Source organism: Salmo salar, chromosome ssa12, assembly GCF_905237065.1.
Source record: "Salmo salar chromosome ssa12, Ssal_v3.1, whole genome shotgun sequence".
Taxonomy (NCBI): Eukaryota; Metazoa; Chordata; class Actinopteri; order Salmoniformes; family Salmonidae; genus Salmo; species Salmo salar.
In genome coordinates, this window is record NC_059453.1 from 70574170 (window position 1) to 70590350 (window position 16181).

General features: G+C 44.5%; 1 protein-coding gene across 9 annotated transcripts in view; it reads left to right on the forward strand.

The window, feature by feature from the left end:
- The window catches only part of kcnab2a (potassium voltage-gated channel subfamily A regulatory beta subunit 2a), a 140231-nt gene that overhangs the window by 34213 nt on the left and 89837 nt on the right, over positions 1 to 16181 (forward strand). For 4 of the 9 annotated variants that reach the window (XM_045691718.1, XM_045691715.1, XM_045691716.1 and 1 more), the window contains 2 exons: positions 9096 to 9260; positions 11632 to 11673. In XM_045691718.1, the coding sequence (XP_045547674.1) occupies positions 9187 to 9260; positions 11632 to 11673 (116 nt within the window). In that variant the 5' untranslated portion in view covers positions 9096 to 9186. Of the gene's footprint in view, positions 1 to 9095; positions 9261 to 11631; positions 11674 to 14597; positions 15296 to 16181 lie in introns of those variants that run through there. The other 5 variants (XM_045691719.1, XM_045691720.1, XM_045691721.1 and 2 more) reach the window with 3 other exon arrangements.

Genomic DNA, 16181 nt, shown 5'->3' on the forward strand with positions numbered 1-16181 from the left:
ACTGTGCGATTTGCGCACGTATGCAGAGATCTTATATCTTCAGTCTGTCTCCTTTGCTCTGCCCTCTCTCCCTTGCTGCAGTATGTGGTAGTTGGTGGTACCATAAGGTGTGTGTGTGTGAGAAATAAGAATGAAGTCAAAAGCAGTTTGAAATGAAAGACACCATGTTGCCAACCTATGGACTTAAATGAGTTGAGTAGGAGGTGGTGGCTAGGTAGGTGGATGCCTCAGTGAGGGGAAACAAGGTTACAGTCCCTTAACCACATTACTCCCCTCTGTCCCCTGCACAGTGACCGATCACACGCCATGTGTGAAGTTGGACTGACACTATGGAACACTATCTAATATAGCACCTCTGTCCCTTTGGTTTGGTGAGAGGGAGAACGGTTGGTGGGTTGGACCCAAAGAGATAAGAGGGGTTTCCCATTTCTGCTGCAGTCTGCTCTGCTGTGTGATGCTGCTACAGTAGCTGTCTCTGCTGTGTGATGCTGCTACAGTAGCTGTCTCTGCTGTGTGATGCTGCTACAGTAGCTGTCTCTGCTGTGTGATGCTGCTACAGTAGCTGTCTCTGCTGTGTGATGCTGCTACAGTAGCTGTCTCTGCTGTGTGATGCTGCTACAGTAGCTGTCTCTGCTGTGTGATGCTGCTACAGTAGCTGTCTCTGCTGTGTGATGCTGCTACAGTAGCTGTCTCTGCTGTGTGATGCTGCTACAGTAGCTGTCTCTGCTGTGTGATGCTGCTACAGTAGCTGTCTCTGCTGTGCTGGCATGGATGGGCCTTATTTATAACATGTTACAGCCTGAAGTTAGCCATACATTTTAGTACAGCTCCATAACCAATGGAGAAAGCAGCTCTCACTAGCCACTAGGGCTGGGAATTGCCAGGGACCTCCCAATACGATATATGAAATGTATTTATATAGCCCTTCGTACATCAGCTGATATCTCAAAGTGCTGTACAGAAACCCAGCCTAAAACCCCAAACAGCAAACAATGCAGGTGTAGAAGCACGGTGGCTAGGAAAAACTCCCTAGAAAGGCCAAAACCTAGGAAGAAACCTAGAGGAACCAGGCTATGAGGGGTGGCCAGTCCTCTTCTGGCTGTGCCGGGTGGAGATTATAACCGCACATGGCCAAGATGTTCCAATGTTCATAAATGACCAGCATGGTCAAATAATAATAATCATAGTAGTTGTCGAGGGTGCAACAAGTCAGCAACTCGTAAGTGTCAGTTGGCTTTTTCATAGCCGATCTTTGAGAGTATCTCTACTGCTCCTGCTGTCTCTAGAGTTGAAAACAGCAGGTCTGGAACAGGTCAGGGTTCCAGCAGGTCAGGGTTCCAGCAGGTCTGGGACAGGTAGCACGTCCGGTGAACAGGTCAGGGTTCCATAGCCGCAGGCAGAACAGGTGGACTGGGGACAGCAATACTCCAGATGTAACAGACTGACCCTAGCCCCCCGACACAAACTACTGCAGCATAAATACTGGAGGCTGAGACAGGAGGGGTCAGGAGACACTGTGGCCCCATCCGATGAAACCCCCGGACAGGGCCAAACAGGCAGGATATAACCCCACCCACTTTGCCAAATCACAGCCCCCACACCACTGGAGGGATATCTCCAACCACCAACTTACCATCCTGAGACAAGGCCGAGTATAGCCCACAAAGATCTCCGCCACGGCACAACCCAAGGGGGGGGCGCCATCCCAGACAGTAAGACCACGTCAGCGACTCAACCCACTCAAGTGAGTTGAGTCACCCCCAGGGACGGCATGGAAGAACACCAGTTAGCCAGTGACTCAGCCCCCGGAATAGGGTTAGAGGCAGAGAATCCCAGTGGAGAGAGGTGAACCGGCCAGGCAGAGACAGCAAGGGCGGTTCGTTGCTCCAGCCTTTCCGTTCACCTTCACACCCCTGGGCCAGACTACACTTAATCATAGGACCTACTGAAGAGATGAGTCTGCGTCTCTCACATGGGTAGGCAGACCATTCCATAAAAATTTTGCTCTATAGGAGAAAGCCCTGCCTCCAGCTGTTTGCTTAGAAATTCTAGGGACAATTAGGAGGCCCGCGTCTTGTGACCGTAGCGTATGTGTAGGTATGTATGGCAGGACCAAATCGGAAAGATGGGTAGGAGCAAGCCCATGTAATGCTTTGTAGGTTAGCAGTAAAACCTTGAAATTAGCCCTTGCCTTAACAGGAAACCAGTGTAGGGAGGCTAGCACTGGAGTAATATGATCAAATTTTGGGGTTCTAGTCAGGATTCTAGCAGCCGTATTTAGCACCAACTGAAGTTTATTTATTGCTTTAGCCGGAAAGTAGAGCATTGCAGTAGTCCAACCTAGAAGTAACAAAAGCATGGATACATTTTTCTGCATCATTTTTGGACAAAGTTTCAGATTTTTGCGATGTTACGTAGATGGAAAAAAGCTGTCCTTGAAACAGTCTTGATATGTTCTTCAAAAGAGATCAGGGTCCAGAGTAACGCCGAGGTCCTTCAGTTTTATTTGAGACGACTGTACAACCATCCAGATTAATTGTCAGATTCAACAGAAGATCTCTTTGTTTCTTGGGACCTAGAACAAGCATCTCTGTTTTGTCCGAGTTTAAAAGTAGAACGTTTGCAGCCATCCACTTCCTTATGTCTGAAACACAGGCTTCTAGCGAGGGCAATTTTGGGGCTTCACCATGTTTCATTGAAATGTACAGCTGTGTGTCATCCGCATAGCAGTGAAATTTAACATTGTTTTTCGAATGACATCCCCAAGAGGTAAAATATATAGTGAAAACAATAGTGGTCCTAAACCGGAACCCTGAGGAACACCGAAATTTACAGTTGATTTGTCAGAGGACAAACCATTCACCGAGACAAACTGATATCTTTCTGACAGATAAGATCTAAAACAGGCCAGAACTTGTCCATGTAGACCAACTTGGGTTTCCAATCTCTCCAAAAGAATGTGGTGATCGACGCTATCAAAAGCAGCACTAAGATCTAGGAGCACGAGGACAGATGCAGAGCCTCGGTCTGACATTTTAAAAGGTAATTTACCACCTTCACAAGTGCAGTCTCAGTGCTATGATGGGGTCTAAAGCCAGACTGAAGCGTTTCGTATACATTGTTTGTCTTCAGGAAGGCAGTGAGTTGCTGCGCAACAGCTTTTTTCAATTTTTTTGAGAGGAATGGAAGATTCGATATAGGCCAATTAGTTTAAAAATAATAATTTCTAGGTCAAGATTTGGCTTTTTCAAGAGAGGCTTTATTACTGCCACTTTTTAATGAGTTTGGTACACATCCGGTGGATAGAGAGCTGTTTATTATGTTCAACATAGGAGGGCCAAGAACAGGAAGCAGCTCTTTCAGTAGTTTAGTTGGGATAGGGTCCAGTATGCAGCTTGAAGGTTTAGAGGCCATGATTATTTTTGTCATTGTGTCAAGAGTTGTAGTACTAACACACTTTACTGTCTCCCTTGATCCTAGGTCCTGGCTGAGTTGTACAGACTCAGGACAACGGAGCTTTGGAGGAATACGCAGATTTAAAGAGGAGTCCGTCATTTGCTTTCTAATGATCACGATCTTTTCCTCAAATGGGGAATGCTGCTTTTTAGTTAGCTTTGCGACAGTATCAAAAATAAATTTCGGATTGTTCTTATTTTCCTCAATTAAGTTGGAAAAATAGGATGATCGAGCAGCAGTGAGGGCTCTTCGATACTGCACGGTACTGTCTTTCCAAGCTAGTCGGAAGACATCCAGTTTGGTGTGGCGCCATTTCCGTTCCAATTTTCTGGAAGCTTGCTTCAGAGCTCGTGTATTTTCTGTATACCAGGGAGCTAGTTTCTTATGACAAATGTTTTTAGGGGTGCAACTGCATCTAGGGTATTGCGCAAGGTTGAATTGAGTTCCTCAGTTAGGTGGTTAACTGATTTTTGTCCTCTGACATCCTTGTGCAGGCAGAGGGAGTCTGGAAGGGCATCAAGGAATCTTTGGGTTGTCTGAGAATTTATAGCATGACTTTTAATGCTCCTTGGTTGGGGTCTGAGCAGATTATTTGTTGCGATTGCAAACGTAATAAAATGGTGGTCCGATAGTCCAGGATTATGAGGAAAAACATTAAGATCCACAACATTTATTCCATGGGACAGAACTAGATCCAGAGTATGACTGTGGCAGTGAGTAGGTCCAGAGACATGATGGCTCTGAAAGCCTTTTGGAGTGGGTCTGTGGACTTTTCCATGTGAATATTAAAGTCACCAAAAATTAGAATATTATCTGCGACGACTACAAGGTCCGATAGGAATTCAGGGAACTCAGTGAGGAACGCTGCATATGGCCCAGGAGGCCTGTAAACAGTAGCTATAAAAAGTGATTGAGTAGGCTGCATAGATTTCATGACTAGAAGCTCAAAAGACGACGTCGTTTTATTTTTATTTATTTTTTTGTAAATTGAAATTTGCTATCGTAAATGTTAGCAACACCTCTGCCTTCGCGAGATGCGCGGGGGATATGGTCACTAGTGTAACCAGGAGGTGAGGCCTCATTTAACACAGTAAATCATCAGGCTTAAGCCATGTTTCAGTCAGGCCAATCACATCAAGATTATGATCAGTGATTAGTTCATTGACTATAACTGCCTTGGAAGTGAGGGATCTAACATTAAGTAGCCCTATTTTGAGATGTTAGTTATCACAATCTCTTTCAATAATGACAGGAATGGAGGAGGTCTTTATTCTAGTGAGATTGCTAAGGTGAACACCGCCATCTTTCATTTTGCCCAACCTAGGTCGAGGCACAGACACGGTCTCAATGGGGATAGCTGAGCTGACTCCACTGACTGTGCTAGTGGCAGACTCCACTAAGCTGGCAGGCTGGCTAACAGCCTGCTGCCTGGCCTGCACCCTATTTCATTGTGGAGCTGGAGGAGTTAGAGCCCTGTCTATGTTCGTAGATAAGATGAGAGCACCCCTCCAGCTAGGATGGAGTCCGTCACTCCTCAACAGGCCAGGCTTGGTCCTGTTTGTGGGTGAGTCCCAGAAAGAGGGACAATTATCTACAAATTCTATCTTTTGGGACGGGCAGAAAACCGTTTTCAACCAGCGATTGAGTTGTGAGACTGCTGTGAATTGCGATTCTCACGATTCTATATTTGTTGCGATTCGATACTGTGATTTTATTGCAATTCGATGTTCCAAACATATTGCTCAGCGTATGTCTGCTGCAGAGGGACGAGACACGAGAAAACGAGTTTGGCTCACTATTTAAAAAGAGCTATAATGGATAAATACTGGCGTTGTTGGTATATGTCCAGCCAATTAGTGTGAAAACAATATTGTGCTATTCCTGATTATGTAACTGTTTTTAAAAAGGGAGCCCATTTGTGTTAAGCACTTAAAAAAAAAAATTCCATCACTAATAAAACTTGTTTTTTCATGGATGTCTCTTGTCCTTCTGCAGCAGACCTATAGTGATCAATGTTTGCAACATCAAATCGCAGTATCGAATCGCAATACGATATCATATGTATTTTGAGTTCTGGCAATTCCCAGCCCCAAGAAAAGTGTGTGAGCTATCTTGCACAGTACAAATAGCATGTGGTGGTTTGCTCGTGTTGTGTGTTGTAACTAACACGTTACATGTGAGCGATTTGCCAATAGCCCATCACAGAAGCAGAATGAGGTGCTGAGGATTGGTGAGTTGTCACGGCCAGGCCTGTGACTGTTCATCACACAGGCAGCACATGGGCTTTACCACTGGAGATCGTTTACAGGACATTATGATCGTTCTTCAGACCTCTGTGCTGTATGGCATGGTGGTTATGAAGCCAAACCATTATGGAGTTTATGCTAAGCAGCAAAGCTGAAATAGATGCTAGCTACATGAAGTGTTCCCTTTGATCCATTCATGATGCCATATTGAAGATCATTTTCCAAACTCTTTGTTTTGTATGGTTTAATTGATCTAAACAGTTGCTATCCTGAATGTAGGCCTCCATTAATGGTGCCAGACAGTGAGGCTCATGGATGTGCTTTTAACTCCAAACAGGGAGCAGATGATTGGTGTCAGATGTTTGCTGCAAAAATAGGCTACTTATGCAAATTATTTTTTTCTCTGGCAGCGACTGACCTGTGCTGCTTCTGTAATCAAGGGCAATGTATAAAAAAGGAGGCCATTTTCACACAGCCGTGCCTGTTACAGCTCATCCGTCTGTCTACTGATGATGATGATGATGATGAGACTAGGATGCAGTGACAAAGACAACTTCTCATAATTTATCAAATAATTATGAGAACCATGACATGAATATAGCCGTTTTGGGATCCTCTGATTCTCCTTCTGGCCTTTATTTAGATCCATCTCTTAAGTATTATTATTTACCTGTCTTTCTGGCCGTTCTCCTGCTGCAGGACACCCCTGGCAGTCCTCGTCTGTCCTCTCTTCCAGTGCCATCTGTTGGCGTCCATGTGTGTTTCCTGCTGCTAACACTCTACTGTACATTCCAGGCCAGGACTGCTCTGCTGCCTACTTATATAAGCCCCGTCTCAAGAGGAATCTCTCTCAGGCTGGGTGTAGGTGTGGTTGGCTGGAGCCTATGGAAAAGCATAATCGGTTGCCTTTGGTGACTCCATGTTGCCTTTTGTTGGACAGGAATGAAGGTAGCATTATGTAGGTTCCAGTATGTAAGACTGGCTAAACACTAAACAGGCAATACTAAGGCATTTGTTCTATTTGTTGTCTTTATTCCAACCTCTCTACTTAAATCCATCCCCACCCTGTCTCGTTGGGCTGTCCTCCCCTTTCACACGACTTCTGTCCTTTAGTCTGCCTTCCTGATGTGTCGGGCCAGAGGGTGGTTCTGATCCGATAAGGGTCTGTCGTGCACCTCTGTCTCCCTGCCTGCAGTTTTAATCTGCAGAGTGCACCTTGGCCCATTAGAGCAGTAAATCTGAGCTCAACTCTCCAACTGTGATGTGCTGCCAGGACGAGTCTGTACTGCAGTGCTGCAGTAAGCATCTCTCTCTTTCCTACTGCAGCACAGCACAGCCATCTAGAGTATATGCTTCTACCACACACAGAGGACTTTGATGCACCAATAGTAAACTGTCATGGCAAAGGGAAAAAACACTCAGGCTAGCCTAACTTTTCTGGGGTGTGCTGAGGGTCTAACACTTAACTGTTTGAGACTGTAGGTCTGAACTTCAGGATAGGCTAAATGCCATTTACTAACACTTTAGCCTTGGCTCCAGCCGTTCGAGAATACGGTGTTGTCTGGTACGACGAAACCATGCAGCCTCTTAAAGGAAGGGCCCCCAAATCCAACATGACAGCTGCTGCGTCCTCTGTTAGTGATCAGGGAGTCGGTGACAGTAGATAGACACAGATTTATTTCTTATTTTTGTTATTTTTAATGAATGTCTCTCGAGCCAGGTGGAGTCCTCCAGAATCCCCTCCGAGTCTGTTTAGATCTACAACACAGCCCATCTTCATCTAGTCATCATGATGCCATCATCACCTTGTAGGAGAAGGGACCTGGCAGGGGCTTTTGTTCCGTCCTGCCTGGCATGATTGAAGTGGTGAGGCCAGCGAGCGCTAAATTAGTCTTTGAAAAGGGGACACCTTATTTTCTGTGATTGGTGTGAGGAGAAAGTCACCTTCATGTCGTCATTATCAGCAGACCAGCGACTGCTCACGGCTGGCTCGCACACATGATTTCAGTGTGTAGTGAAATAGAGGCTGCTCAGGCTGACATGCCGGTAAAAGACCTCGGTCTCTACTCCTGCACATGGAACACACAGTACAGTAGATGGCTTAATGTAGTTGTGATTTAATTTATTTCACCAGGCCCTCTAGTCCTGATGGGGTCATGATAGGGGCTGCACCAAATGTTTGATGTATTATAATAATTGATTTTGCTTATGTTGTATTAATAGAAGGGGAGGGGCTATGGGACTCCTCTACATTTATTGGGTCCTAGACTATAGATTAACTTATAGTCTCTCATTCATTCATTCATTCATTCATTCTAAGGTTTTAAAATGGTTCCACAGTCTTTTCTAAGTCTTTGCCTCTTATGAAGAAATGGTGTGAGAAATGTGTGAATTATTGCATGGGGTCTGTGAGAAAGCACTTGAAAGATAAACATAGAGCCCTGCAGGGGAGTGGAAGAGATAAGAGGCTAGTCAGACATACCCTTATAAATCAACTTGGGGGAGTGGACATTTACTGCTGAGGTTTTAGAAAACACTGGAACTATTGTATCTCTCTTGCAAGTTTGTATAGCTGTGTATGCATGGGCTTGGTCTAAGGAGTAGCAGGTAATGATGTATGCAGTGACATCACTGGGGCTGGACTTCGGGCTTAATAAAATAATTTAGGACTTTTCCTATGGGGCAGAACTCATGAGCGACATCAGTTGTATATGTGATGTTTGATCTTTGACTTTTGTCTACAGCTGTATTTTGATAAAAATTGTTATGATTTATAAGTGCACATTTTGAGTGTTCCTTATTTGTTATGCAAATAAAACGGAGCACAGAAAAACGAAACCAACAGTCGCCCTCCGTCCCTCGCCCCCCAGCTCTCCTCTCCTGTTATAGCCCCTTACTTCAGCAGTGCTGCTCTTGGGTGAGAACTGTTGAATTATTCATAGAAACTAGTCGCTCTGAGCGCGCACACACAGTAAGGGCAGGATGGTGAGGTATGAGGACGTCCATGACTTTGTAAACGTGTGTGTGTGTGTGTGTGTGGTGTGTGTATATAAGGATGTTGTAGTACAGGGCTTTGACATCATGTGGCTGCAGAGACCATAGCTCTGACTGGGCAACATTTTTTCCCATAGTTTGCAGAAATGAAAGAGTTAACATCCCCAGTTACAGCCCAGAGAAGGCTTATTGGTCTGATATGTGTTTAAGCTGCTGTCTGTGGTAACTGAGGAAATGGTGCCATCTAGTGACTGGTGAATAGTAGTGACGTTCTATGATCTCTGAAATGACTATTTGACAAAAACAAATGAATTAGTAATGTATATAAGTTGTCTTCCTCCTGATCACTATAACCATCCAGACAGTATACAGACTGACTGTTTGCTCTGTCCCCTCCAGAAGCTCAGTTTGGTGAGAGACAGTCCCCTGTTGTCCCGGTGAGAGAGAGACCCCTTCTGCAGACTGGCCACATCCCCACCCTCCTGCCTCCATGTATCCTGAATCTACCACAGACTCACCTGCCCGCCTCTCCCGACAAACTGGCTCGCCGGGCATGATCTACAAGTAAGTCCACAAATGCGTACAGACTGTCCGAATACCCATACTTGCATTCTAAATAGTAGACTTTTTGGGTATGCAAAAATATTTTTATAGTATGTGACATTTAGAGAATTTTTGTATGCTTTAAATGCAAGGATGTTATACTCATTTTTGCTTTTCATCTTGTTGAATTTGCTGCACGCTATTCAGGAAGAGAATCGTCTTTTCACACCCACATGTTTGAACACCGTTGAGAATCAGAATAGGGGAGGCACTCAACAAATTTGCGAATGGTGGGAAAAAAGCGATAAATCCTCTGTTGCTATTTTTTTGCTTACTGCATACGTTTTTACTAAACATTACATTCTAAATATTAGTTTTGTAAGTAGTAGGCAGGACAGATTTGGGACATGGCCAAACACACACACACATTGTGGCATGTGGTCTGATGGTGCATGCAGTTCATTTGTCAAGCCTGATAAAAAAAGAAATCATCCATACTTCATGCCACTTCCATTCTATTCAGGATTCTCACAGCAAGCAGTCGTGTGGCATCCAGTCCTTCTGTTTGTAGTGGAAACACTCATTTCTGTTCTAGCACATCCCCTTTCCTGCTGTTCCACATGCTACCAGCATGTGGTGCCAGAGAACAATTTGTCTTAGTGTTATGTGTCCCATTTCTGGTCTTTCTATGTGCAGCATATTATTTTACATTTTTTTTACTTTCCTAAAACAATTGTCCACCTCAGTTTAGCTGTCGTAGATTTGAGTGTTAAATGCATCAGGGCATTGCGTGCATAAAGGCCTATAGGCCTTGACGTCCACTCCACTGTATGACGATAATACAAAATATAGAAATATAAAGAAAGAAGCGCTGAAAGAATGATCGGCAGCATGTTCCAACACCAAAATGCATTTCTTTGTCCTTGTCAGATACATTGAATGTACAAAACATTAGCAACATCTTCCTAATATTGAGTTACACCTGCTTTTCCCTCAGAACAGCCTCAATTCGTCAGAGCATGGATTCTGCAAGGTGTCGAAAGCATTCCACAGGGATGCTGGCCCATGTTGACTCCAATGCTTCCCACTGTCGTGTCAAGTTGGCTGGCTGTCCTTTGGGTGGTGGACCATTCTAGATGCACACGGGAAACTGTTGAGCGTGATAAACCCAGCAGTGTTGCAGTTCTTGACACACTCAAACTGGTATCTACTACATACCCTCTTCAAAGGCACTTAAATCTTTTGTCTTTCACCTTCTGAATGGCACATACACAATCCATGTCTCAAAGTTTAAAAATCCTTCTTTAACCTGTCACCTCCCCTTCATCTACACTGACTTGAAGTGGATTTAACAAGTGACATCAATAAGGATCATAGCTTTCACCTCGTCAGTCTGTCATGGAAACAGCAGGTGTTCCTATTGTTTTGTACACATAGTGTATAGGCGTAGCCTACAGGAGGCTAATTCCAACATTTTCGCTCAGAATATTTTTGATAAAGATGAGCATTATAATGTTAGATTTAAAGGAGCTGGCCTTACTCTGGTAGGCCTAAAACGTTCTTCCTCAAGTTCATAGGCCTGCAGTAACTAAAGCTTGATTAGGGTAATATCAAAAGTAACTCACGCTAGTGTTTATAGAGAATATACGAACAGCTTATAATATTGCGGTTTAGTTTAAGGTTATTTTTGCATCTCTGCCTACTTGGTTTAACCTTTTTTATTCATGGTTATTTTACTTCAATTTCTTAACTTTTATTTTGCTTCAATGAAAAAGGCCTCCATCTTCGCAATCAACAGTAGCAAAGGCTCCTCTCACGCGTTCTCTCGGTCTCCTCACCAGCAGGCACACGAGAGGTGAGCGGCCGGAACAAGTTTCAGCTGTACCTAATCTATGCATTTTATTGAGTGTCAATAGGCTGACACTGATAACAAGCTCCTGCAGTTCTCATCACCTCACATTCAATTAACAGGACGGGTCCAGTCAATAAATCAGTTTTAATTACACATACCCAAGACCTGTGGCAATTCTATCAGATTTGAGATGATAAAAAGTCAATTTAGGACTCGGGTCCCGTGTTGGATCTCGGAATTTCGGGTCTGTTGGACCAGTAAAGACGTGTGTGTGTGTGTGTGTGTGTGTGTGTGCTCACCTCTAGTGTGGTGTCTGAGTGTCAGTGAATGACATTCAGGGTCCAGTGATACACTAGGTTTTACTATTCCTTGTGAAACTAGGCTTTCCTCTCACATGCTGCATGTGTTCTACGACGTTGTTCCCCTTTCTCTCTTGTGGCTTGCTGTTCCCTCCTCCCTTCTGCTACATGTTAATCTAAGCTGTACTCTCTCTCCTCCTCCTCTTCCCTATTCGCTCTCAATCTCTTCCGCTGGCCTCAGCGCACGCTATGGGAGCCCCAAACGACAGCTGCAGTTCTACAGGTACCCTTCTCTGTCTCTCTGTCTGTGTGTTTAGAGTGGAACACGGCTCGGACTGCTGCCTCATACTTCTGTCTGTCTGAATCATCCTCTGCACTGATGCTATTTTTTCTAGTCACCGTTTGGCTAATTAGCAGTCAGATTTAGTCTGCTGGACACCCAATTGTGTTGTTCAGATGCTATGTTGTAGTCTGCATTGCACACTGCCAAAGACTTTCAAATAGTTATCAAAGTGTTGCATGTAATGACTGTACTGTACTCGGCCCTGCCCAGTAGTGTGGTATCTGGGTTGTCAGTCTTCTTGCTGCTTCAGAGGCATCATGTTTTATGGGCTGAGAGATGAAGCCTTATTCTGCTGATCTGGTTATAAAAAAAACCTGACGCTGTGTATGCAGGGTAATGGGCTCTCTATCGGATTTTGATCTCCGAGCCTTCTCTTGCACATTTCTGTCCTTTTTTAAGTGCAATGAGTCCCGCTGCTGCCCTGGCACAGAGAGAGGATCGATCACTGCTTCACTCTGTCAGTCTCACACTCTGGCTAGAAGTGTGATGGGAAGGGCAGCTTACCACTTTTCAATAATTTCATCATTGTACACTAAATGGACATGGCAGTTATTTTTCCGGGAATGTGTTGACCTGATGTAATGTGAGAGTATGTTGCATGGCATATTTGTGTGTGTGTGTGTGTGTGTGTGAAGCTCCCAACGAACAGTTATTCTGGTGTCGTTACTTCGAGGCAGTTTTCAGCAAAACAATGTCCCCTTTTCAGGACCCTTTCTTTCAAAGATAACAGATCTTCATTGTAAAGGGTTTAAACACTGTTTCCCATGCTTGTTCAATGAACCATAAACAATTCATGAACATGCACCTGTGGAGCGGTCATTAAAACACTAACAGCTTGCAGACGGTAGGCAATTAAGGTCACAGTTATGAAAACTTAGGACACCAAAGAGGCCTTCTACTGACTCTGAAAAACACCAAAAGAAAGATGCCCAGGGTTCCTGCTCATCTGCATGAACGTGCCTTAGGCATGATGCAAGGAGGCATGAGGACTGCAGATGTGGCCAGGGCAATAAATTGCCATTTCTGTACTGTGAGACGCCTAAGACAGCGCGACAGGACGGACAGCTGATCGTCCTCGCAGTGGCAGACCAGGTGTAACGACACCTGCACAGGATCCGAACATCACACCTGCGAGACAGATGGAGGATGGCAACAACTGCCCGAGTTACACCAGGAACGCACAATCCCTCCATCAGTGCTCAGACTGTCTGCAATAGGCTGAGAGAGGCTGGACTGAGGGCTTGTAGGCCTGTTGTAAGGCAGGTCCTCACCAGACATCACCGGCAACAACGTCCCTATGTACACAAACCCACCGTTGCTGGACCAGACAGGACTGGCAAAAGTGCTCTTCACTGATGAGTCGCGGTTTTGTCTCACCAGGGGTGATGTTCGGATTTGCAGTTATTGTTGAAGGAATGAACGTTACACCGAGGCCTGTACTCTGGAGCAGGATCGATTTGGAGGTGGAGAGTCCGTCATGGTCTGGGGCGGTGTGTCACAGCATCATCGGATTGAGCTTGTCATTGCAGGCAATCGCAACGCTGTGCGTTACAGGGAAGACATCCTCCCTCATGTGGTACCCTTCCTGCAGGCTCATCCTGACATGACCCTCCAGCATGACAATGCCACCAGCCATGCTGCTCATTCTGTGCGTGATTTCCTGCAAGACAGGAATGTCAGTGTTCTGCCATGGCCAGCGACGAGCCCGGATCTCAATCCCATTGAGCACGTCTGGGACCTGTTGGATCGGAGGGTGAGGGTTAGGGTCATTCCCCCTCAGAAATGTCCGGGAACTTGCAGGTGCCTTGGTGGAAGAGTGGGGTAACATCTCACAGCAGGAACTGGCAAATCTGGTGCAGTCCATGAGGAGATGCACTGCAGAACTTAATGTTGCTGGTGGCCACACCAGATACTGACTTACTTTTGATTCTGCCCTGTTTTTTTTGTTGTTTTAAGCCAAAAAGCTTATGTTGTCTTGCAGTATTATTTCAGGACCTTGTTGTGAACATGACAGATAATTCAAAATATATATATTTTTTTAAACGAAGGCTTCCTTTTCACTTTGTCATACAGGCCAGTAATGTTAAGGGAATGCAATTTTGTAAAACCCTCTGTATTTTCAAGTATTGTGTTGATAGCATCATGTTATGGAATACTTGTCACCGGCAGGGACTGGGGAGTTTGTCAGGATCAAAATAAATATCAGAGGAGCAAAGCCCAGGTAAACAGTTTGAGGAAAACCTGCCCCATTCTTCTCAATACCTAACCCAGAATGGCTGACTAAGTTTGCTGAAATCAGAGCTGTCCATCAATGATTCCCAACTAAATTTACTGAGCTTGAGCAATTTTCACAAAAACAATGGATATGTTGACCTAAGAGCTGTGCAGAGTTGGTAGAATCTAATTCACAATCCAATGTAAACACTTTTTAGATTTAATTTTAAGGCAGCAAAATCTGACAGCTGTGCAAGGGGTGTGTAGACTTTCCCTAGGCACTGTATCTCAGTCTGGGATGTTGTCTGGTCGGTGGTATTGCGGTCAAGAGATGGCCATTTAATGTTTACGATTTTACACAACGAGGCTTTTAGTATTTCCGGCTCTGACCCTCCTTAACCCATTTACTATGTCCAGGGGAATGAGGGTTTTCCTGTCAAGGGTAGTCCCTCAACCCCAAACTTCTCATGTTGGCTACTCTCACTCTGGTATTGATCGAGAGAAATAACTTTTTCAAACGCAGGCTCTTTGTATTTGATAATTCATCGTACTGTTTGGTTTTCACAAGGCTCATGGTTTTCCTCCCCATATTTTTTATTTTATGTTTATTTAACTAGGAAAGTCTTAAGAACAAATTCTTATTTTCAATGATGACCTAGGAACAGTGGGTTAACTGCCTTGTTCAGGGGCAGAACGACAGATTTTTACCTTGTCAGCTCAGGGATTCGATCTTGCAACCTTTTGGTTACAAGTCCAACGCTCTAACCACTAGGCTACATGTATGGACTAGGTACTGTGTAGTGATCTTGACCTGACCAGTTCTTATCTTTTCAATATGTAATGCAGAATATTTCTGACTGGGTGTTTTTGTGTGGGTATTTGAATAAGTTATTTTGCTGTTTTTACATGTCAGTTATAGGCTGACATGTAGCCTGGCCTACCAGATGTATGATGACTGCTAGACATGTGCACGTACTTAACCGTACACACACTCATTATGTTCTGACTGGCTCTTGGTAGTCTCCTGTGGAACAACAGAGGCTTTTAGCACAAAAGCTTTTGTGAATAATTCAGGCATGATATTATTTGCTGATGTTAGCAGAAGCAAGACGAGGCACTAAATGACATAAATGGATTTCCTCCATGAGATCTAACAGGGAAGGGGGGTGGTGATGGTGGTATAGGGCAGAGTGGTGGGAGGGCACTTTCTCATCCACTAATTGGTTTAGACACTTAAGACACTCCCAGTTTGGGCGGACACGCTGCAACGCTGCAGGCAGTGTGTGTTTATAAGAGCCGACTGGCACTTTACCACCCTCTCATGAGCCGGCCTCCTAGAAATCATCAGGTGAGTTTGAGCAAAGACCATTGACCACTGCTTGTATATGTTTGAGTGCACTGTGTGTGAGGGGTGGTAGCAGGATGAGTGTGTGTATGTGTAGTTTGGAGCAGATGCATGCTGCCTGGCTTGGAACCCCTCTCCCTCTTTCTCTATGGGCGGTGGAGTCCACTGGCCTGGAAGGACAGGGAAAGCTGGAGAGCTGAAAGATGCCTACGCCCTTGATGGCAAACATGGATAGACTTGAGGATTTTATGTAGCTTTTTTTCCAGTTGATTCTAAGCTGAGCAGGACATTAGATGGAGGCTGTGCTTTGTGGCAGGGTTAATACCACAGCTTTCCTTCAGCAGACTGGGAGAGAAACAAAGTGCTGTTCAAGTGTCAATATACTTTAGGGATCAATAGCAGTTTAATGTCTTTGGACTTCCGTTGTAGATCTACAGGGTAAAATGTCCTGAGTCCCAGGTGCTGTAAAGCTAAATGTTATTTTCTTCCACTACAAAGGCAATGATGACAGGCTGACAACTACCAGCCTGAAAAGTGCTAATTTGTCCAAAATGGGCATAAGAACACTTCCTCAGTTGCACTTTGTAAGGTTCTTGTTCAGTGTTTCACCAGAGCGAGGATGGAAGTTTTAATATCGTAATTTGAAACATTTCAGGTGCTTTACTGGCACTTTTTGTTTAGCTATAGGCTATGGATAAAGTATTCAATCTGAGCTGAATTGTCACACTAGCGAAGACCATGTCAGAATCCGACATACTACTGAACATCGGCTTTTGAAAATTGCCATGGTGTTTGTCTATTTTTCTAATGTGTTTTAGCTAAGCTATTTGTTGGACTAATTGTAATTTTTCATTTCATGTGAAATATGTTGCTTGATATAACAATTCAA